Below are 22,670 nucleotides of genomic sequence, written 5' to 3'. Positions count from 1 at the left end.
CGCGCGCGCACGCACACACACACACACACACACACACACACATGACATGTGCGTTCAGTTTGTCCTTCAAACAGCTAATGATTCTGGTGGAAGGAACAAATGAACACCAGGACAAACGAAAGGATAAAAGCCCCATTTCTGCAGCTCTCGTGAAGGATAATCTTTGTGAGAGGGAGAACATGGCACTCTGTCTGGGTGTAGATAGGGCTAGAATTTGAAGGCGCTGATGGATCCCCTCTGCCCCCATAAAGGCACCTTGTGTGAGATCCAGAAACACCTTCATGCTGGAATCAGGGTGAGGAGCTGAGGCTGAAGCAAATGACAACCGTGCTTGTGAAGGAGAATGTGAACAGACCACAGACCGTCCCCCAAACCCCCGCCCCCCCCCCGACGAGCAGGAAGAGGCAGGATGGCATAAGATGGGAGCCCCAGCAGGGAGAGGCGGACAGACTGGACCCTCCCGGAAGCCCAGCTCGGCCGACCGGCCTTGGCAGCCCTGGGGAGCCCGGCTGCTTCTTCACCATCATATCTTCCTTTCTTTTTTTCTAGGGTCACATTCCTGGGGACACCGAATATGTCCACCTGACATGTCACAGTTCAGCCATCCAAGTGCAGAAAAGGGCATGATTTTAGACTGAAGAGGTGTATTTTATAGTCACGCACTTAAGTTTCAAGACCTTGAATGAATTTTGCTGAAATAAATATTCCCTTTTGGGTTTCGTCCAAGTCTGTGAAGTTTTAGTTCCAATCACCTTTTTTTTTTTTTTTTTTAAAGGATATTAAAAGTCACTGAAAAGAGGGATTTAGAAATGAATGGCTATTTTTCAACATGTTTTATAAAGTGAAACGAAGCAAATGCTATAATATTTCTTAGAGACACGGTTCTAAGGAAAATGAGCCTTAGAACCCTGCGTCTGTTTATTGCTATGTGAGATTTCTATCCTGCAGGCCTCGATATGCCATGCTGCATAGTCAGAAAGCAGGTGAACATTTAGGTGACTCCCCATCCGTTGGCCCAGGGCTACCACCCCAGTTTTAGCACCGATAGTCCTGTGTGGCCGAAAACTCCTCGGTCCCCAGCAAACCAGCACGGGTGGTCACCTTAGCTGGGATTACAGTGGCTCTGAGAAGTGCTCCCAAACCCTGCTCAACCCAGCCCAAGTGCCCCAATTTCTCTGTCAATTAAACCTCATAGGGCGTTACCTCGAGACTTGTGCACAACGCCAAGTGCAGGGGTTTTACGGGGCTCGAGAAACAACACGCAACTTCCCACCCCAGTTCTAAACTAACTGGGGACCACCTGTCACCTCCAGGACTGATGAAGTTGAGAATGGAGACTAGGGCTGAGGTGTGTGGCAACAAAGGCTTAGGTCGGCCCCAGAATTAGCCACAAGCCTCTGCGGATGACCACGGTGACACAGTAGACTGTAAGCTGCTGGAAGGCGAGGACTTTGCCCTCTTCGTGTTAATACTCTTGGCGCTGGCCTGCCTCCCGACACAGGAAGGCCTGCCTCCCGACAGGAAGCCTAAAGTAGTGGCTGTTTACTGGTGAGAAGTGTCACGGTAAAAATGCAGAGAGGACTGTGTGTGTGCCCGCACGCACATGAGTGTCTGTGTGTGTGTGTGCACATAGGGGAGAGAGGGAGAGATGTTGGGACGTGAAGCCAGGACTCAGCGTAAGCACGCTGCGGAGTCCCCAGTCTGCAATAACGCCAGATGCCTTTGTGGAGTCCTTCCCCAGTGCTGAGCTCGGGGCAGGCCACCCCATAGTTTGACCTCAGCCTTCTGTGCTCCTGACCTTCTTCCAACCGTAAGTTCAGGCTGAGCGTGTCCATTGGACAGTTACCTTGGAGACGTCCCAGCCCCAACTTCTCCCTAAACCCTTTTGCTAGCTCTAGGGACCTGTGGATCAGCAGGTCTCCTGAGAGGTCACAGATGTAAGCCGATGTGGCCCGGCAGAGTTAAACTCAGATGAAGATGGTCACCTTCACACCTCCAGAAACCCCGGAACCTCCCAGAAGCCTCTCCGGAAGCTGGTACTTTGTCCCCTTCCCCTTCCTTTCTTCCCCTCGCTTGGGGTTGTGTGGGCAAGCTGACCTAGAGCGAGGAGCTTTGACGTCTGCTCACAGGGCTGGTGAGAAGCTGGTGAGTGTGTGTGTGGGGTGGGGGGGCAGGATTGGGGGTACAGAGGACAGGGAGGGCCAAGCTGAGGAGCAGCTTCTGAGTGCCTGTGAGCAGGAGTGTTTAAGAACAACCAAGACCTTGCCCGTCTCTGTCTCCAGACCGGTCTCCCCTTCACTACCCAGGGCTGACCAGGCTGGCCAGGCTAGTCCATGACAGCCTTCCACAGTTCTCCCTATAAGACACCACCTGGGCTTATAACTGAAATAAATATAATATTTTGACAATAAAAATACAAAGAAAGGAATGGGAATGAAGCTATACTGGAGTATGAAAATAACATGAGATGATAACTTGAATCCATAAGAAGAAATAAAGAAAACCAAGAAGGTTAATATTAAAAAAAAACAAAAAACCTTGATGACCATATTTGTGTTTTCCCGTCTTCTGTTAGGTACTTACACAATATCTAACAGTGTATAAAGCAATGATTATAACAATGTGTATCTGGGTTTGTAACACGTATAGACATAATATGTCTAACATTAAAATGGGCGTAGAGAATGAAGTGGATCCCGATAAGTTAAGATGAAAGCTGTAGGAAAACCACAAAAACAAACGAACAAACAAACCCTCAAAAATATAGTTAAGTTTAATAAAGAAGTGGGAATAGAACACGAGAAAATATCCACGTAAGGCAAAAGGAGGTGGTAAAGAAGGAAAGGAAAAACAAAGTTGCCATTAGTAGTCTAGGAAACAGAACGCAAAATGGCAGATGTAAATCCAACAACACCCAAAGAGTAAATGGAAATGGATTAAACTATTCAACCAAAAGGCAGAGAGAGACAAACCGGATAAGAAACAAATCATGATCTAACTATATGGTATCTACAGGAGATATAGACTTTATATTCAAAGATCTAAATATGGCAAAAGCAAAAGATGCAAAAAGAGATATTATGAAAACTACAACCATAACGGGGCTGCAGGGGCCATTACTCACATCAGACAAAATAAACTTTAAGACAAAAACTGTTGCTAGAAATAAAGGGGGAAATTTGATAGTAATAAATGGGTCAATTAAGCAGGAAGATATAAGAATGACAAACATATGCGCAGCTACATACAGTCCCAAAATACATGAAGCCAAATGTGACAGAACTGAAGAGAGGAATAGACAATAATATTCCAAATACGACCATCATAGTTGAGTATCTCATGACCTCTCTTTCAATTATGGATACAACAAGTAGGCAAAAACCAATATGGATATAGAAAACTTGAAAAACACTATAAAACAACTAGGCTTAACAGGCATCTGTAGAATACTTTACCCAACAACAGCAGGATACACATTTTCTCAAGGGCACATGGAACATTCTCCATAATAAACCATATGTCTGCTATAAAACAAGTCTCAATAGATTTGCAAGGATTGAAATCATGCAAAGTATGTTCTCTGACTATAGTGGAATTCAATTAGAAATCAACAACAGAAAGAATTTGAGGAAGTTCACAAATATGCGGGAATTAAATAATAATTCTTAAATAACCAATGAGTCAAAGAAGACAGCTCAAGGGAAATCAGAAAATACTCTGAGATGAATGAAAACAGAACCAACATACCAAACTTATGAGATGTTACTAAGGCAGTGCTTAGAGGGAAATTTATAGTTATAAATGCTTATATTTAAAAAGACTGATCTTAGATAAAATAACCCAAACTTCCACCTTAGAGATCTAGGAAAAGAAGAGCAAATTAAGCCCAAAGAAACGGAAAAGGGGAAATAATAAAGATTAAAATGGGAATAAATGAAACACAGAATAGAAAAACAACAGAGAAATGAATAAAACCAAAAGTTGGTTCTTTGGAAAAAAGATCAACGAAATTGACAAACTTTTAGCTACACCGGGAGGAAGGGAGGGAGGGGGAGAGAAGATACTCAAATTACCTGAGTCAGAAATAAATTAAAGAAATAATAATAATAATAAAAGATTATAAGCGAATACAGTGGACAATTATATGCTAACAAATGAACAAATTAGATAACTTAGATGAAATTTTTAAAAAATCCTGGAAAGATACAAACTACCGACATCGAGTTTAATAACCTGAAAAGACCTATAGCAAGTAAAGAGATTGAATTAGTAAATTAATAATTTCATGAAGAAAAGCCCAGGCCTCAGTGGCTTCTTTGGTGAGTAACATCGTGTAACGCTGAGCACGGGGCCGGACACAGAGTGAGTGCCCCACAAAGATGACCTGTGCTGATGTTACTCTTCCATTGCATGGTTTTCAAACTCTCCATTGCACTTGTCTGCCAGGTCTGGCTTGATTGTGAACTCCTTGAGGGCAGGGAAGGTGTCTTATTCTTTGCATTTCTAGGGCCTCGGTCGGTGCCTAGCTACTAATACCTTGAGAGAGATAGAGAGAAAATAATGTCAGAATTCAAAGGAGGGGCGTGTGCTATCCTAGTCAGGAGAATCTGGACAGGCTTATGGAGGAGCGGTGTCTGAGATGAGTCTCAAAGACGGGTAGGAATTCACGTGGGGGATTCCCGGAGGAACCAAGGAAGGGCTAACCTGGATAGGGCGACCAGGAAAGCGTCAAAAAAAGAATCTTTAAAACTTTTCAGCGCGGAAATTGGTCTCTCTCTTGGCGAGAGAACTCCTTGTTTAAAAGGAGTTTATTTTCTCCATTAATTTTCTCTTCCTTTCGTCTTTCAGCTCACGGTTTACTTGGTGCTTCTCGGAAGACCTGCTTTCCCCCCCTGCTCCATGGTGAAGTTCAGCAGCTCCTCACTGCTGCTACCGCCCAACACCCCTACCAGGTGTGTGCCGTCGTCGTCTCCGTTTTACAGGTGGGGAGACTGAGGGCCGTGAGGTTAGGAAATTGCTCCGCAGCCAATGAGTAATGGAGGTGGAATTTCAGCTCTTTGCACAGTCTTTGAGGAGTTTCAGCTGTCGTACCAGACTGAGCTCTGAGCAGGACTTCGCCTCTGTTCCACTTACCTTCCCTCTCTGGAGAAAGTACCAGCCAACAGGTTCACGAAGACGAAGATTCAAAAAAAATTGTCTTGATGAGGTGCAGGGAAGTCAATCACTCGGCTGTCCAGGACACAGCACTGCTCCCAGGGCCAGCCTGGCCATCTCCCAGCATCTGTGCTTGAGGTGGACGTGCACCTCCCTGGTCCCACGCCGTGTCAAAGGAGTGGTAGCCATTTGGGAGGGTGGGGTGGGTGGGACAGAGCGCGGATATGTGGAGGGGTGGAGGTGGGGTGGGAAGGGAAAGGTGGCCCAGGGGCCAGAGGCTGAGACCGCCCCTCCCACCTCTCCCCATGCAGCCACATCGCCACTCCGAACCCTGAAAAGCCTGAGAATTCTAAGTTTGCACTTGGTCTTCAAGGTCATTATAATAGTGTATTTGTCAAGAGAACATGTTTTACATAACCTGATGTGTGTAACAGATTTTTTGACTCAACGTATAACATTTTAACGTTTGGCTGTCTTACATGTGAGAGAATCTATTTTTCTCAGACCCCACAAACGTTAGAGGCAGACCTAAAGATTTCCATACAGACACAGAAAAATACGGTTTTATGTTGAGCCTTCTTCTTTTCCATAAGTGGTATCATGCATGATCCATGTGTCGGTCTGCAGTTGGTGCTTTTCATTTACTAATATGACCTCAAGAATTTTTCCACCTCATTTAAAAACACAAGACAATGCATCTTTATTATTTTTTTTCCCAGAAAAAGCTGGACTTCTCCCCAAGACATCTTCAATAAGAAAAGACGTTTTCCACACGCGTGGACCGAGTGATGTAGGCAAGACTCGTTTAACGAAAACCTCTGCTAGTGGAGCCTCGTGATTCCCAGAGGCTTTACAATCGGAGGTGGGAGGTCGACTTCTAAGGAAGGAAGTCCAGTAGCTCAGAGCTGGGAGGCAACTCCTGCATTTGGAAATTCTTCATAGATTAGCAACACATTCTCTTGCTAGTTCATTGTTACGAGTCGGGAACGTTTTCCTTTTCCTCCCTTCCGAGGTAACGTCATGATTTCACACGTGCCGCTAACTGCAGCTCCCTGCCTTCCTCGGAAACTCAGCGAGCATTTTCCAGGTCAGACTGGTGTTTAGTCATCTGAACACGAGTGCCCTTCCTCTCGCCGTAATCTTTCCCAGGCTGGATTTTGTCTTTGAAACAATAGGAAATGACAAGGTCTATTTTTCTTTTCTTGAAAGGGCTCCATCCACGGAGTCATGAGCTGGAACAGAGAAAGTACTGGGAATTCACACAAACCCCCAGTCGGAAGTGACGAGCTTTCCTCTCTTTGTTCTGTTGAGTCCTGCCGTCCAAGCTCACGATACCTCAGGCAGTTTGCTTAAAAGCAGGAAGGCGGCATTTTCACCTCAAGATAAATTCCCGATTGAATTTTCTGTTGGACCTATCCGAAAGAAATGCAATTAGGCTGTGAGCAATCTTCAAGCAAAGACTGGGAAACTTTCAAAGAAGGGCTCTGCTAGAAATAATTAGTTGGACCCCTGACATACATTTGCATTTGGTGATATTAACTGCATCTTAAAGCATCCGTGTGAGTCATGCTTTCCAGGAGCATTGATTTTGATTTCTCTAACAGAATTAAGCTATAACTTGGTAATTTCCAAGATAGTAAGCCTAACTGGATAGTGCTCAGTAATCTTAAAGTCAGGAGCAATTATTATCGTAGCGGTCAGAAGGCCAAAGTTTGAGGCCAGGCCCAGCCCATGGCTGGCGGTGGGCGGGCTGCCTAGGTGAGTCCCCTCACAAACGTAGGGCTGCAGCTCCGGCTGGCCGTGGGCCTGTGCACCCAGGTGCACCAGAGGACAGAGGCCTTGGGCCTTGGAGACTAGGGACACTTTGGGGCACTCCAGGAAGGTGAGCAGAGGTGAGAGTAGACGGTTCCTGCGTCCCACATGTCTGTGCCTGAAACTTGCACTCTTGGGTGGTGAGGCCCAGCGACGTAACCATTCTCTCCAGGGAGTTGGGCTCATGTCTCTGTGCCTGATTGAATATACTGGCTCAGGACTGTCCAGCACAACTACCTGCACTGTCCCAGACAATAGCCTCTGGCCACGTGGCTACCGAGCACTTGAAATGTGATTAGTGCAACTGAGGAGCTGACTTTTAAGCTTTATTTCAGTTGACCCTCGAACGATGTAGTGGTTAGGGGTGCCGACCCCTCGGGCAGTCAAAAATCTGCATGTAACTTTTGACTCCCCTCAAATTTAACTACTGAGAGCCTACTGTTGACTGGCAGGCTTCCTGAAAAACATCAATAGATGATGAATGCATATTTTGTACGTTGTATGTATTACATACTATTTCCTATGAGATAGAGAAAAGAAAACGTTTCTAAGAAAATCATAAGGAAGAGAAAATACCTTGACAGTATTTATTGAAAAGAATTTGCATATAAGTGGACCCTCAAAGTTCAAACCCATGCTGGTCAAGGGCCAACTGTCATGGATGTAAATTTAGATGACCCCATGTGTCTCGTGCTTCTGAGCTGGACAGCGCAGACCCAGATCGTCGCCCGCTGTGATTAGGTGCCGGCTCATTCATTCTCCAGGGAGGCTTGTGCTGAGCCCACAGAGGCGACTCCTGTCGGTGTGACATTCCAAAGAGGACGTGGTGGCATCGGGTCACGAGCTGGCTTCCTGAATTCTCCCCGATGTGGCCGATGGTTATCGTGGCTCATTCTTGCCTTATTTCCAGCTATAGATCCTTATAGCTTCCCGTCGACAGGCATTTAGTTGGAGTATTTATTTAGGATTTAATCTCCAAGGCTACCGTCCAGACTTGGGATGGAGTTTGGCCAACACCGCACTGCTGGTCAGGCTTACAATGGGCTTCTTAAAACCAAATGACCATAGTTCCGGATTTACAAGTCCCCTGCCAAAACCGGGCATGACCTTTTAAGCCCGTGTGTGGGAGACCGCACAATGGACTTGGCTAAAGGACCCAAGGCAGGTCGGGCCTTGGCGCTTTCCTCTGAGCTCTGCAGACAAAGTCATTTCTCTTCCACGAACGCCTCTCCATAGTGTGGCTGAGGGGGCCGCCTCGTTCTCTCTCTCGACGGCTTGTTCTTATTTCGCCCTTGAGTTCTGTCTGGTGCCTCGAGCTCAGTGAAAATGGTGCCGCCTCGGTCCTCCTGGATGCCGCCGCACGAGAGAAAGAAATCATGAAAGATAGAAGCTGACATTTACTCTCGTTCTTAGGAGGCGCGAAGCACGGCCACTCTCAACGCCAGGAAGGGCGGTGCTATTGTTAAGTCTGTGTTATAGGTGAGGTAAAGGAAGCATAGATAGGCCACCCCAAGACCAAACCAGGACCACGTCAGAGCAGACGCTGGGAGACATGAGGGCAGCACAGCAGGAGGGGAGCCCTCAGTCCAAGGCTGGGACAGAGTCACGTCCAGTCTCGTATCTGCCTTCCAGGGTCTGGAGTGAGGGCAGAGAGTGGGGTGAAAAGCTTCAGGGCAGGTCTGCTTTTCAGGGGGTCCCCACCAGACGATGTGGGCCACCGGGAACAGAACCAGCCTGGGGGAAGTGGGTGAGAGCACCCAGTCAGCCCATCCACCTGCCAGGGACAACTTATCATCAGGCTTTGGCTCCCCAGTTAACCGGGAGCAGGAACTGGTGTCCAGAGACCCATGGAGAAGAGCAGGGGCAGATTGAAAGGGGACTTTTGGGGTCACCCCTTTGCAAGACTCACCAGGCACCAAGTGTGTGAATGGCTGACTCTTTCTTGACACCCCAGTCTTCCTTCAGGTCTGACTCCCACGGAGACCGTAGGTGACATTGTGCCAAGTGGAACCAACACATACTCCCGGGTCCATAGACCCCTTACACTGGGTGTCTTAGGTCACTTTCCTGAGATGGAGATTCTCGCATCAGTGATTTAGCAAAAGAGTGCTTACTCTTGGGAGAAATACGGTAGTCCCCCCTTATCCACGGGGGTACGTTCCAAGACCCCCCAGGGGATGCCCAAAACCAAGGATAGTACCGAACGCTGTCTATACTATGTTTTTTCCCTATATGTACATACATAGCTTTTCTCTCAAAGGAAGCACTCTATGGCTCCTCTTCGGCATATCCGAAGGACCAGCATCGCTCCTCTCTCTGAGGCCATTGTTAAGTAAAGTACGGCTTCACTTGAACACAAGCACCGTAGAGCCGATCACGGAGCTGGCTACCAAGGGACTGATGAGTGGGGAGCCCCCTCAGCGTGGCGGCACTGGACAAAGGGCTGATTCACGTCCCAGGCGGGATGGAGCGGCACGGCGTGACACTTCATCATGCTCTTCAGAACGGCACGCACTTTAAAACGTACGAATTATTTATTTCTAGAATTTTCCGTTTAATGTTTGGGACCGCGGTTGACGGTGGGTGAGTGAAAGCTTGGAAGGCGAAACCACGGATAAGGGAGGGTGACTGTCCTTGTGGGACGATTGATATCGCCTGAATGATGGTGTCCCCACCAAGTCCACGTCGGGAGGCGACCAGGTCATGAGGGTGGAGCCCACGAATGGGGTTCGCCCCCCGATCAAAGGGACCCCACAGAGCTCCCCCTCCACCGTGTGAGGACACAGCAGGAAGGTGCCAGCTAGGACGGGAAGAAGGCTCTTACCTGACCACACCGGCACCCCGAGCTTGGACTTCCAGGCTCCAGAACTGTGCGAAATAATTTTCCACTGATTATAAATCATCGGTCTATGGTATTCTTGTTACAGCAGCTTGAATAGACGAAGACACTAATAGCGAGGGCTCGACTCTGCAGAAGACGGCAGCTGTGGGCCATTCACGGCAGCTGTCGGGGGTTCCCAGCCAGGTGCACAGATCTGAGTGGGACACAGCATCACGCACCGTCTGCTCGTGGGGATCCAGGCGGGGCACAGCATCACGCACCGTCTGCTCGTGGGGATCCAGGCGGGGCACAGCATCACGCACCGTCTGCTCGTGGGGCAGACGGTGGGACTGCTTATGGCTTCCCAGTGCTCGCTTCGCGCTGGGTGTGCGCCACTTCCCCGGAAGCACCAGCAGCCCGGAAAAGCTCGGTGAATGTAGAAGGGCTGAATTATAAGGCAGGAAGTCGGTGTTTGCAGCGAGTAACTGAGAAAGTGACATGTGCGAACCTCCCGCTGAGGGCTGGCCTCTTTTCACAGGACTTCCGGGACCCTACAGTTTGGAAACAACGGGGTGTCTGCTGCCCAAAGATGCACAAAGCCAAGAGGCGGCAGCCATGTGTGCCCTGTGCTCCCTGGGCGGACTTCCACGCGGGAGCTTCCTCCAGCTGCTGCACCCCATCGGCGCCCCTTCATCCAAATCTGCTTTGGTCCTCTTCCTCCTGGGCTTGGTGCCCATCCAAACACGTTCTCGGCAGGACCCCTCAGGCTGTGCATGAGAAGAACGTGGCATTCTTCTTTTGGGCTCAGAAAATGCAAATAAACAACTCACTGCATTTGCACAAGCCAAAGACTGACCCGCCTTGGCAAGCCTGTCCTCCAGCTGCCTCCCTGGGGGTCCTGGGAGGGATGCGTGTAGGAGGGGGGAGCTGGACAACAGGGGACAGACTCAAATGAGGAAAAACCTAGTGTGGGATTCAACGAAAGCTTCGTGACGGAGGTCATTGTGGGCACAGTTCTTTCTCCAACTGGTAGAGTGAAAACCTCCAGGGGCCACGTTCTCTTCAATCCCAAGAAGACGGTCATCAAACGGATAGTATTTATGTTCATGGAGCCAGAAAAGATATGCTGCTTGAGAACTGAAAATACAGACAACGGGGAGAGGCTGAGCCGGGAGCTGGGACAATGCCAAAGTGCTCCTTGCTGGGCTCGGGGAAGCGAAAGGACAAGGATTCTCTTTGATGAGAACAAAATCCTCGGGAAGAAGTTAAGACAATTGTACTTACTATATGTTCACTTCATTCTCTACTATGACCTGGAAGAGATTCATCTCTAAGGGCAGATTTAAAACGTGTCATCCCAACCTGGTCAACTTCTCCCAATCCCCTACATTACCTCTGAAGAACTCAGGTACCTGAACGTCCCAAAGATCTTCAGCCTCTGCCCCAGCCACCCGGCCTGTCCAGATGACACCTCTCTTGACCAATCCCTAGACTCCTACCCTCTCGGGTCAGTGTAAGGAAACTCATTTTGAAATTCCAGAGGCAGAGGGTTAAGAATAAATAACCCTTTCCCCTTCCCTCCATTGACTGGAAACCAGAAACTCCACCAGCTCTGTCTGCGATTGCCATTTTGTGTGACATTTCATCACTGTTAAAATCCCACACATGAATGTTTACAGCAGCACTATCATGACAGCCCCAAGTGGAAACAACCCAGATGTCCGCCAGGAGATGAGTAACGAACAGAGTGTGGTATGTCCATGCAGTGGAATATTATCCCTCCACAGAAAGGAATGACGTACTGATACATGCTACCGTGTGAATGAACCTTAAAGTCGTTATGCTATGTGAAAGAAGCCAGTCGCTAAAGACTATATATTGTGGGACTCCATTTATGTGGACTATCCAAGACAGGTAAATCCATACAGAAAGCAGATTGGTCGTTGCCAGGGGCTGGAGGGAGGGAGAGATGGGGAGTGACTGCTTATTAGGTAGAGGGGTCATTTTCAGGTGCTGAAAATGTTTTGGAAGTAAATAGAGAGGGTGGTTGCACAGCATTGTGATTGTACGAAATGCCACTGAATTGTAATTGCACTTTAAAATGGCTAATGTTACTTTATGTGAATGTCAACTTTGCTATACACTAAACGTTTGTACCTCCCCAAACACATATGTCAAAATCCCAACGCCAAGGTGATGGTAACAGGAAGTGGAGCCTTTGGAAGGTGATTATAATGGTGACGAGGTTGGAGCCTCATGAAAGGGATTAGTGCCCTTATCAAAAAGACGCCACGGAGCTCCTTGCCCCTTCTGCCACATGAGGACACACGTGGGAAGAGAGAAGACAGCTTTCTATGAACAAGGAAGCTTCACCAGACCTGAATTTACTAGCATCTTGATTTTAGACTTTCCAGCCTCTGGAACTGTGGAAAATAAATTTCCGTTGTTTATAAGCCACCCAGACTATGTTATAGCAGCTCGAACAAACTAAGACAAACTAAATAAGGCAAACAAATGAACCTGCAGACCCCTCCCCAGTCCGGGCAGCTGGGCTGGTTATAAGAGACACAGACCCCTCACTCTGCATTCCTCTGCATGCCTTGGATGGGCCCTTTCCTTTCTGGATCCGGAGGAGTGAAGGAGAAATGCCTTCTCCCATATCCGTCAGTACTCGGATTCCTGACCACCTACCTCACAGCAAGTCAGCTCCAGCACTTTCTGTTGTGTGTGTGACTGGGGCCCCAATACTCAACCTGTCAGCCTTCACTCACGCGTCTACCTACACCTCCTTGCAGGGGTGATGTAAGGTAAGGCAGGGAGAGCTCGTTTGGAGCGGGCATGTGAGATAGATATAAAACCATCATTTTTATACTCTAAGCCCCCCTGGGAAAAGAAAGGAAAATTTTTTCTTACTCTACTTCACAGCTATAAACCTCCTGTCCACTGGGGGGAGCCATCCAAAAGAACCAATCACCAGTTCTCCCCTCAGGAAACTGTTTCCTTTTCCTTTTGCTGTGTCTCCTGTCCCCCTTCCCCCTGGCCCCAATATGATGGGACCGTCAAATCATTTCTGCAATGATTTGAAGGGTAGTTGCACAAGATCCTTGCCCACAGGGCCGCTGGGTAAACTGGCTGATCACTCTTACTACTAGAAGCTCTGCAGTTTTAAACTCTAAACCAGGAGTTGGCAAACTTTCTGTAAAGGGCAAGAGAGTAAATAGTTTAGGCTTCGTGGACCATATTTTACTTACAAAATCAGGGAAATGCCTGCTACCTGTTTTTGTACAGTCGTGAACTAAGACACTTTTTAATATTTTTAAGTAATTGATAACAAGCAAAGAATAATAATATACGACATGTGAAAATAACATCGAATTCAAATTTCAGTGTTGATAAGTAAAGTTTTATTGGAACACAGTCACATTCGTTCATTATGTATTAGCTATGGCAGCTTTCGAGTCACCGTGGTGGAGTTGAGAAGTCGCGGCATGACTCACTATGCCGAAAGCCTTTATTTTGCCCTTTAAGAAAAATTTTGCCAACCCCTGCTCTAATCAAATAATGTTAGTAATTAAAATCCACCAACAGTAGACATATAGTGGGTGAGCCCATGCTTGCTGTCCCATATATTGGTATAATTTTCTTGGAAATATAGAAATCTTCTATTTACTTATCTATGAAATGGGGGTGCCAGCACCACCTCATGAGGTTCTTGTGAGGATTAAGTGACTTAATACGTGAAAAGCAGTGAGAACAGAACAGCACCTGGCATTACAAGTGTTCAATAAATGTGAACTGTAATTATGTTAATGTAGAGACATAAATTTAAATAAATATAGAAAGCAAAGACCTCTTCCCTCCTGATTTATTTTGAAATGTGTTGTAAACAGCTCGAAATGTCCCTTTAATAGTTTTCTGGCTTCACCAGTATTAGATGATATGATAAATCTTCCTTCATAGAAGGTACAAGTGAAACAGAACTCGAGGGCCATTTGGGATTCTTCCCTCTACTTGCATCAAGGTGCATCTGGTTTTCAGTAGAACTGGCCCATGTTTCTTGGGAGTGAAGTGTCCAAACCACTGTTCATCCATATTTCCTGGATGATTTGCTCCCTGCGCTCAATCCTTTCTGCCAGCTCTGCAGCCTCTATGGAACTGTAGACAGGATATGAAGTCCTGCAAAACCCTGACAGTTCTCCTGGAAAATCGGAGTCAGAGGAATCTTCCTCCCCATCTTCATCCTCGCTGTCCTCCTCGGCCGTGTCACTTCCTGGCACCAGGTGCTTCCTCGCCAGCTGCAGCTCCCGGAAGTCCTTGGTGCAGGACACTTTGATGACCAAGGCACACAACGTCAGTGCCAGACCAATGCAGACACTGGATACGAACAGCAGGGCAGCTCTCTCAGGGTGGGCTGTGGGGGCAAAAGGACACGTCAGGAGCTGGGAGGAGGAGCTGCCAGTCTTCACCAGTCCAAAGTCCCAGAGAAACAAAAGTCTCCCCAGGCAGGAGGCTGATGCGGAATGCCAGCCCTGGGCAGCAGCTTGGAGACCATCCACATCTAACTGGTCATGCACCCCCACTGATTAAAAAGAAAGGTTTTGAACAGACATAGTCAATATATGTAATACATGTAATATGAGAGGACACATAACAGAGATGCTCAGAATGTGATCTCCTCTGGTCCAAACTCAGATCTGCTGCTCATCAGCAGTGTGATTTTCAGCAAGTTATATAACCTCTCTGTGCCTCGGTTTCCTCATCTGAAAAACGGGGCTCATAGAACCTTCCTATTATAGAGTTTTTACGATAAAATGAGTTAATTCCTGTAAAGATCTCAGAACACTCACACGTCATAAATGTTCAATAAACGGTTAGCTATTAGTAGTGGTAAATTATGAAAAATTAATTTATATATAAAGTTTATACATGAATGGAAGTACCAATATAGTAGATACTAGCCAAGCTTAATTTCTTTTAGATTAAGAAGTAAATATAAATGAAAGTTCTGGTAATTATTCTTATATCCAAATGATTGTATAATAATAATTAATTCATAATAATAATAATAATAGAAATAATGTTAATTTGTACTACATATCTCATTTAAGGTCTAAATCCTTACATATGTTTAATCCTTCCATTAACCCTGTGTTGAAAGGACTATTACTCTCCCCATTTTTCAGTTGTGTACCCCTGGAGGTGTTAGCACTCCCACGCTGGGAAATAATGACCCAGCAAACTCCCTCATAACACAGACCAGGAGTCGGTGGACGCCAGATGGCGAATGTCTCAGTCTTTGTGGGCCGCAGAGTCTGTGCTGCACCTCCTCATCTCTGCGGGTGTGGCATAGAAGCAGCCACAGACGATACGGGTGTCACTTGGTTCTAATAAAACTTTATTTACAAAATTGGCCTGTGGGCCATAGTTTGCTGACCCCCGACACACTGGCTTAAGCTGAGGCCCAGAAGGGAAGCCACTGCTGAAGGTCAGCTGGCCTCTTTAGGCAGATCCAAGATTGGAACCCAGACCTTGAGCTGTGCCTTTGGAACCACCAGATCTGCTCAGCTCAGCTCCGCTGAACGGCCCCAGCCCTGGGCACAATTCCCACCCCTCCGACCCCCGCCATTTCACTCCATGCGAGTAAGGAAGACTGCGGTCCTCATGCCTCTCGTCCTTCCTCAGAGTTCCAGACTGGAGTTTCAGAACGTGAGTGTTGCTAAGTTTCACGTTCAGTCAAAGGATCCAGTCACTGTCATCTGATGGGGAAGATCTAAGTGGGACGCATTATCTTCCTGAAACTTGAACCTTCCTCATTTTGATTCCTTCACCTGCAGCTCAAGTGCAGTCGCCCGACTCGGATGTGTTGATCTTTGTTGCCTTCCCCTCCCTCCCGCCCCGCACGGTCTCGTCACTCTCTTTAAGACACAGAAGTCTGCATTCAAATTTGAGGGGAGACGCAGTGAGTCGTGCTTGAAGTGCCGTGAATAACAATACGTTCTTCCTAAGAGTCAAGGCATTTGAAGATTTGGTCAAATACAGATACATATCCTTTGCGAGAGAAGGAAGGGCTGTTTGTGAGTGGTGGTAGAATGCGGACTGGGAGGCACTGGCACTTGGGACAAAGCCATTAAATAATAGTACACAAAATGATGCTAAGAGCTGAGGCAGGGGAGCTAAGCCGTGACACCGACCTGCGTCTAACCAGCGGGTTCTTTCTCCCCTCAGCCTTCCCCATCAAGGTCATTTTCACGGTCATTACTCCCCTGCTTGCCTTTTAACATAGTTTATTGTACCTCTATGCATTCCTAAAACCTTGATGAGGAGGGTACAGCGTTACGGATAGTGTTTGGGACTTTTTTTTTTCACTTAACATTATATCGCTGTATACCCTTCCACTGTCCCGACTCTACCGTAGTTGACGCGCTCAGTCTCCTGCTGCTGGGCACCAGGGCTGCGGCCGGGTTGCTGGCGGATGGGCGCTGCAGCCATGGGCATTCTCTTAAGTGCAGGGTTTCTCGTGGGCACTGACCCAGAAGGGCAGTCGGGTGAGTTTTAAGGTGTGAGAACTTTAGGAAATACCTCCCAAGGGGTTTGCAAAGTGGCTGCAAGGTGTGAGGAATCCCGCAACGCTTCTCCTCCAGCACCTGGCCCCGGCAGACTTTAAAAATGCTTTTCCAGTCACATGCGTATAAAACGGTATCTTACTATGGTCTCGATTTGCGTCTGCCTGATCTCGAAGTCACGTACATCTCTTCAGATGGTTATGTCTTCCCTCTTCTCAAAATGCTGGGTCCGGTTCGTGTGTCCACTTCTTTTCTGCTGGGCTGTTTGTGCTTTTCCTCTTACATATAAAGAATATATATAGTTTTTATGTATTCTTGACGATAATCATTTAAAAGCATATGTACTGTGAATATCTCCTGGTGAGTAGCTTGTATTTCATAAGGTGCCTCTTGATCTAGTGAATTTCTCTGAAAACCAGGGATGATATAAATGTTGTTCTTCCCCGTCTCGCCTGCCTCCAGCTGGTCGGCTCTCTCCTCTTTTGACCCTTTCGTCCATCTTCGCCACCATGGTCACCGTCATCCTTTTAAAAATGCACATCGGGTCATATCGCTGCTCTCCTTAGAATTTGTAAATGGTCTCCCTCCTCTCATTAGCTAAAAATCAAATCTTGGCCATAGCCTGTGAAGGCTGCTCCGGCCTGGCCCCTGACACCCTCCCCAAGTTCAACTCCAAAGTCTCCTCCCTCCATTCCATGCTCTCCCGCCACAGTCTTTTCATTTCTCACAGGGGCCAGATAACTTTGCACCTTGGCGCTTTGCACGTGCTGTTCCCTCTTCCTGGAATGATTCTTCCTTCTTCATCTACACCTCCGTGCTCCAACCCCCCGTCTGGGCCAAGTCCCCTTGTCAATGGGTCTCATAACACCTTGAATGTCACTAAATCGCCGAGTGCGATTTGTCCTTTCTTGCTCCTTAGGATGCAAGCTCCGTGAGGGCAGGGGCCAAACTGCCAAAAATCCCCAGGCACGTGCAGGGCGGGAACTACACAATACCTGCCGAGCGCATGAAGGGGGCCAGTCACGGAGCCGAAGCACTAGGCATGGTGTCCTGTGGGTGGTTCTCTGTAACGTGAGTTCACTTTCTTCCTCCTTTCCTTCGCCTGGGAGGTGAGGGTTTGGGCCCCATTGCCAGGAGAGCTCACTCATCAGACTCTAGGTGCCTCTTGGCTCAGACACTCCTCCTGCCCAGTGGTCACCTCTAGGCCATGTCCACACTGAGCTGCTGAGACTCACGGTCAGAGATGGAGAACAGGCGCAGGGCTTGGCAAGCCAGCTGGAACGAGGCTCCCTGGTCATCTGAAGCGACTAGTTTGAGGTCACAGAATCGCCAGATGTTCATCAAGGCCCGGCGGTGAGCTGGCAAAGCCCCCTCGCGTCTGAAGCCATCGCTTGGCTGGGACCCGGAGGTCAGGCTCCGGCTCCTTCCATGGCTCCTGTCTGTGCACTCGGGGCACATTTCCTAGAGACGATTGGACCGCTTCAGTCTTCTGCAACCCCTTTTCCTAGTCTATATTCCGGGAAAATAAAGGCATTGGTCTCCTCGTGGTTAAGCAGGGTCTGTGGTTATCTTTGGCATCGTTTTCCGTTCAGCCTCTGTTCGTCACAGGCTCAGGGGAATGACGTTAACTTCATCAGCTGTAATAAGCACTTGGGGATCTCACAATGGTGGCCCATGGCCTTGAAGGCCCCTTGACCCTTAGATCCCTGGCCTGGAGCCAACACAAGCTCCGGCTCAAACTGCTTTGTGTCCAAAAAAGACACGGAGAGTTCCGGGCGAGGGTTCCACCCCCTGGGGCCCTGCCACCATCAGGCGAAAGCACAGAGTCCGTTGGGCACTTGGTGATGTGATGATAACTTTCCGCCATAGAACCGAAGATTAGGGACCGTGGGAACACACCGAGCCCACACCTACGTGACAAGGTGGCGCTGATTTCCAGCCGTCCCCCCTGACAGGAGCTCGTGTGACTCTGACTTTGGAATGTGTTATTAGACTTCTGTTTCGGTGTGGGATTGTCTGACACCCCGGCGTTCCTTTCATATAAAACAAGGATGCCTCCCCGCCTCAGGAGAAGCTCTGCTTTCCTTCCCGTGGACCCAGTTACCCCAGGCACCCCGAAAGTTCACAGCAAGCTCTGCCAGACGGCTAAAGACACACACAGTCCCCAGCCGTAGGGCAGTGAGAGGAATATAAAGTCCACAAGAGGCATGCCTGCAGGCATGTGTGAGGGACACACATAAAGCAGATGTCACTAAAATACTAATTAGGTGGAACGGAAGGTGTCACATTTTGAGCAAGACCATCTAAATGAGTCTCCTTAGGCACTCTGCTGGGGATAGTGGCTGAACCGGCTCATAAAATGCCTTCCAATAGTCTACACACACACGCGCATGCGCACACACACACACACACACACACACACACACACACACACCAGTCACACACACACACCACACAGTCACACACACATTTCCCTCGAATTTTCTCTTTGAGCTTCTTCGGACCCATGATCTAAATTCTAGAATGAATTCAAGGAGTAGGTCTGTGTCTGAAATGTCTCACAGATCATTAAACGGCCAGGAGAGAAACTGTTTGTCAGGGACCCCGGATATTCTCATTCCTTCCCACCACCCTCTGTGCCTCCACATCCCGAGGCAAGCCCCTGATTTTGGTTTCTAGTCTACTTGTCCCTTCGTGTCCCTATAAGCACACTATACGTGTACTTGGCTTTCCCAGTACATCTAAGCTGCTTGCAGCTAGACCCGGGGAAATATCCTCTTGGATACATACGCACAGTGTCCCGACTATCTGGCTGCTTTTGCCAGAACTTTCTCGGCTCCCTTGGTTCCCAGCTGCTCCTGCAGGCAGGCCTCCCCTCGTTGGGTGTCCAGGGGCCCCAGCCCGGCCCTCGGATCATAGCCCCACAACGGGCCGAGGATGCATCTGATAATTGGCTGAGGCACCACTTTCCAGCAGCAATGAAGGTGACACTCGCATTATTTGATGCTGGCTTTTGAAATATTCAGCCTGATGACCTGCACTTCATCGCACTGAGCTGGCATGCCTGGTGAGGAAAGGCTGTGGGCTGGGGACAACATCCAGAGTGACCACCCAGCGAGTGACGTGCCCAGGAAATTCACAGGCAGGTGCAGAGGCCCCTGTTCCATGAAGACTTTGTGAGCCTCTGTGACAAATGAGCTTCTTGTGGCGACTTCATTTCCCTAACACTTGACACAGGGCATTTAGAGCTCCTTTCTCTTAAACTTGAAATTACGGCCTGGCCGTGGTTCACTGAGATGAATGTGCCCAAACAGCCCTCAACCAAACCAAATAACAACCCATCAAGTCCTTACATTTCTTTAAAATTGAATACCTATACATAGCAAATAAGGGTGATAATAAGGTGCGAGACAGCTCACGACACCAGATGAAGATTCATCATCCTGTCATCCGTTAGCTCCTCACTGAGCATCTACTCTGTGCCAGCACTGTCCCGGGGGCTGGAATATGACAATAACTGAGATGACAAAATCTGCCGCTGAGATGCTTAACATCTAGCGGAGATGGGATCCCTAAACAGAGGAATCCCTGCAGTGATTTCTGGGAGCATAGAGAAGGGCAGACAGGGATGGAAGGAAGCTAAGTCAGATAACTCGAGGTCATGCTGTTTCCATCCCTCACACTTCTGCAGGGCACACTTCTTGCTTGGAAAAGCCAGAGTACTGGTCTTGTATCTGCTGAGTCTGAATCCTGGCCCTGCCGATGTCCACACTATGGCCATGAACAGCTCCTCTGACCCTGGGCTTCCCTATGTGCAGATTGGGGGACCAGAGTCCCCTCTCTCAGGGTTGTTGCTATGGACCGAATTGTGTTCCCCTCAAAATTTATGTTTTGAAGCCTTAATTCCCAATGTGGCTGTATTTGGAGACAGAACCTCTAAGGAGGTAATCAAGGTCAAATGAGGTCATAAGGGTGGGGCCCAGATCCAGTAGGATTAGTGTCCTTCTAAGACACACCAGAGAGCCCTCTCTCCCTCTCCGTGCCCTACAAAGACGCGGCAAGAAGGCAGTTGTCTCTGAGCCAGGAAGAAGCTCTCACTAGACACCAGATCTGTTGGCATGTTGATCATGGACTTCCAGCTTCCACAACTGTGAGAAAAGAAATTTCTGTCATTTAACCTGCTGACTGGGACAGTTATTGAGAGGCAGTGACAAGGCCCACAGTGGCCGCAGCACAGTGAACGGTGTCCTCCTTACTTCTCTTTAATTATTCTCTGTTTGGAGGATTTTCATGATGACTTTCCTCTACGGGGACTTTCCAGGGACTTTGAAAATTTGGGGATATTTTTGACAATCAAATTCCTTGTATCTCTTAACTTTGATAATCATCAGGAACAGCAAGAAATGGAAATGGGAGGTGGTCAGGAAAGAGGAGAGTCTCCAAGGAAACCAGCAAGCACACAACAAGCACACAGGAGGAATATTGACACAGGAAGATGCAAGAACAGTAGAGGATCCCAAGACTGTTCTACCTCCTTAGCCGAGAGGCTCCCTTCAGCCTTTATCTTCCTCTGAGAAAGGCTCACCCCAAACAGCCCCAGCTCTGGCAGGCCCCGAATATAACCCCGTAATTCAGTATGTTAACACGTATTTTACAAAAGGCCTCGGAAGGACTTGCCTCCCTGAACAGAGCCAGGAACGCATTGCCGAAACTTGCAGAGTTGACATTCTAAAAACACGGCCTCGGCGCAGGCGGGCCGAGGACGATGAGGAGAGAAAGTGTGCCCCATCCCCTCACGGCCGAGCCACTCTGGCTCTGCTAATGGCGGAAGGCTGAGTCTGACTGATCCTGGACGGGAGGATTGTAAGGGAAACCTTGGCAGCCGTGAGAAGTAACTTGGTGACTCAGAAAGGGACTCTGTCTTCACAGGGCATGACCAGTTTTGTTTACTAAGTGATGGTTTGGCACAACTTTCTTCCAGCCAAGGGTGGAATTCACTAATCCCAGGCCCTTCCCAAAGTTGAGAGCTGAGAAATAAATGCATTCCTCGGGTTCTTACTTTTCGAAGCATAAAATACCCTGACTCCTAAACAGTGTGACTTCTTCTGTTTACTACCCCCTGGTGTGATTCTCTTGTTGGTGGTCCGATTGGAATTGGAACTGAATTCAGGCCTCTGTGTTTCCAGATTTTAGAAGACTAGAGTTGCCATGTCAAACTTAAAGTCATTTTTCCTTAGCTCGCTGAGCGTTGCAATGAAATAGTGCATTTGTTAGTAAGGCTTTATTTAGTAAATCCGTTAGCATTGTAAGACCCTTCTTTTCATCGACCTACCTCTAAGGTACGCAAATGCTGCCAGAGAATTGCTAACAATTACTCCATCTTTCCTCAGAACCTTCGATTCACTTGGGTCGGACTTTATACCTGTTTTATAAAAAAAAAAAAATGCAAGACCGATTAATCACAGCTATTGACAGTCTCCTGCCATAATAAATAAAAAATCATAGAAATCAAACCCATGGGCCTCTGACTAAATTATGTGAGACTTAGCCAGGAAGGGCACTGAGTAAGTAGTCCCTGAAAATATTAAATGATGAGAGAGATTTGGAAATTCTAAAACGTGTTGGTTCCAACTCCAAGTACCACTCATCCACTCCACTGCAGAAGGGGACGAATTTATGTCCCCACCCTAATGGCAATGGCGTCTATCACATCTGATAATGTCGTGCTTAACCTCAGAGCTGCTATCTGCTCTGCTGACCGCAGATAAAACCAACCTCAGATTACGGAGGGGGGTCGAGTTGGGTTACTTTTTTGGAAATTACAACAAAATGCAGGGCAGATCTGGGGTCGGATGCCTGGTTAAACTGCTGTGATGGAGTTTGGGGAGCTCCCAGTGGGGCAGCTTTGGGGCTCTCAGGACCCCTAGGGAGGTCAGACAGAGCAGAAGCCCCCACGGGAGGATGGCACAGCACTTTCGGGCCTCTGCTCCCAGGAGACCAGGATTTCCGTGGTGTGGGTGGGAGGCCTGGGAGACGCAGCGCCTGGGAGAAAGCTGGAGCGGCAGAATGAGAAAAGCGTGGAGCACGGACAGTAGCCATCTCCATGCTCTGACGCCGGGCTGATTTCTATTTCTTGGTGCTTTCCTGTGTTTTCCACATCGGGCACACTTTTATGCTTAGGGGAAAAAGACCTCATAGATGTAATGAAAGTGACACAAAACTCTCATCATCTCAGATGCTCTGCAGTTTCTATCAGGAGCTCCACCTGTCTGCATTCCGTTCTACATTTGATAAGAAAACCAAAATGCTCCTCCCCCCTG

General features: G+C 48.1%; 1 protein-coding gene across 1 annotated transcript in view; it reads right to left on the bottom strand.

Moving 5' to 3' along the window:
- Positions 1-13,636: 13,636 nt before the first annotated feature.
- The window catches only part of EVA1C (eva-1 homolog C), a 71,490-nt gene continuing 62,456 nt past the window's right edge, over positions 13,637-22,670 (bottom strand). Inside the window, 2 exon segments of the mRNA XM_025039567.1 lie at positions 13,637-14,198; positions 21,683-21,772. Of these exon segments, the coding sequence (XP_024895335.1) occupies positions 13,822-14,198; positions 21,683-21,772 (467 nt within the window). The 3' untranslated portion in view covers positions 13,637-13,821.

This window comes from Pteropus alecto, unplaced genomic scaffold (genome assembly GCF_000325575.1).
Source record: "Pteropus alecto unplaced genomic scaffold, ASM32557v1 scaffold3, whole genome shotgun sequence".
NCBI lineage: Eukaryota > Metazoa > Chordata > Mammalia > Chiroptera > Pteropodidae > Pteropus > Pteropus alecto.
This window is presented reverse-complemented; position numbering and strand designations above follow the sequence as displayed.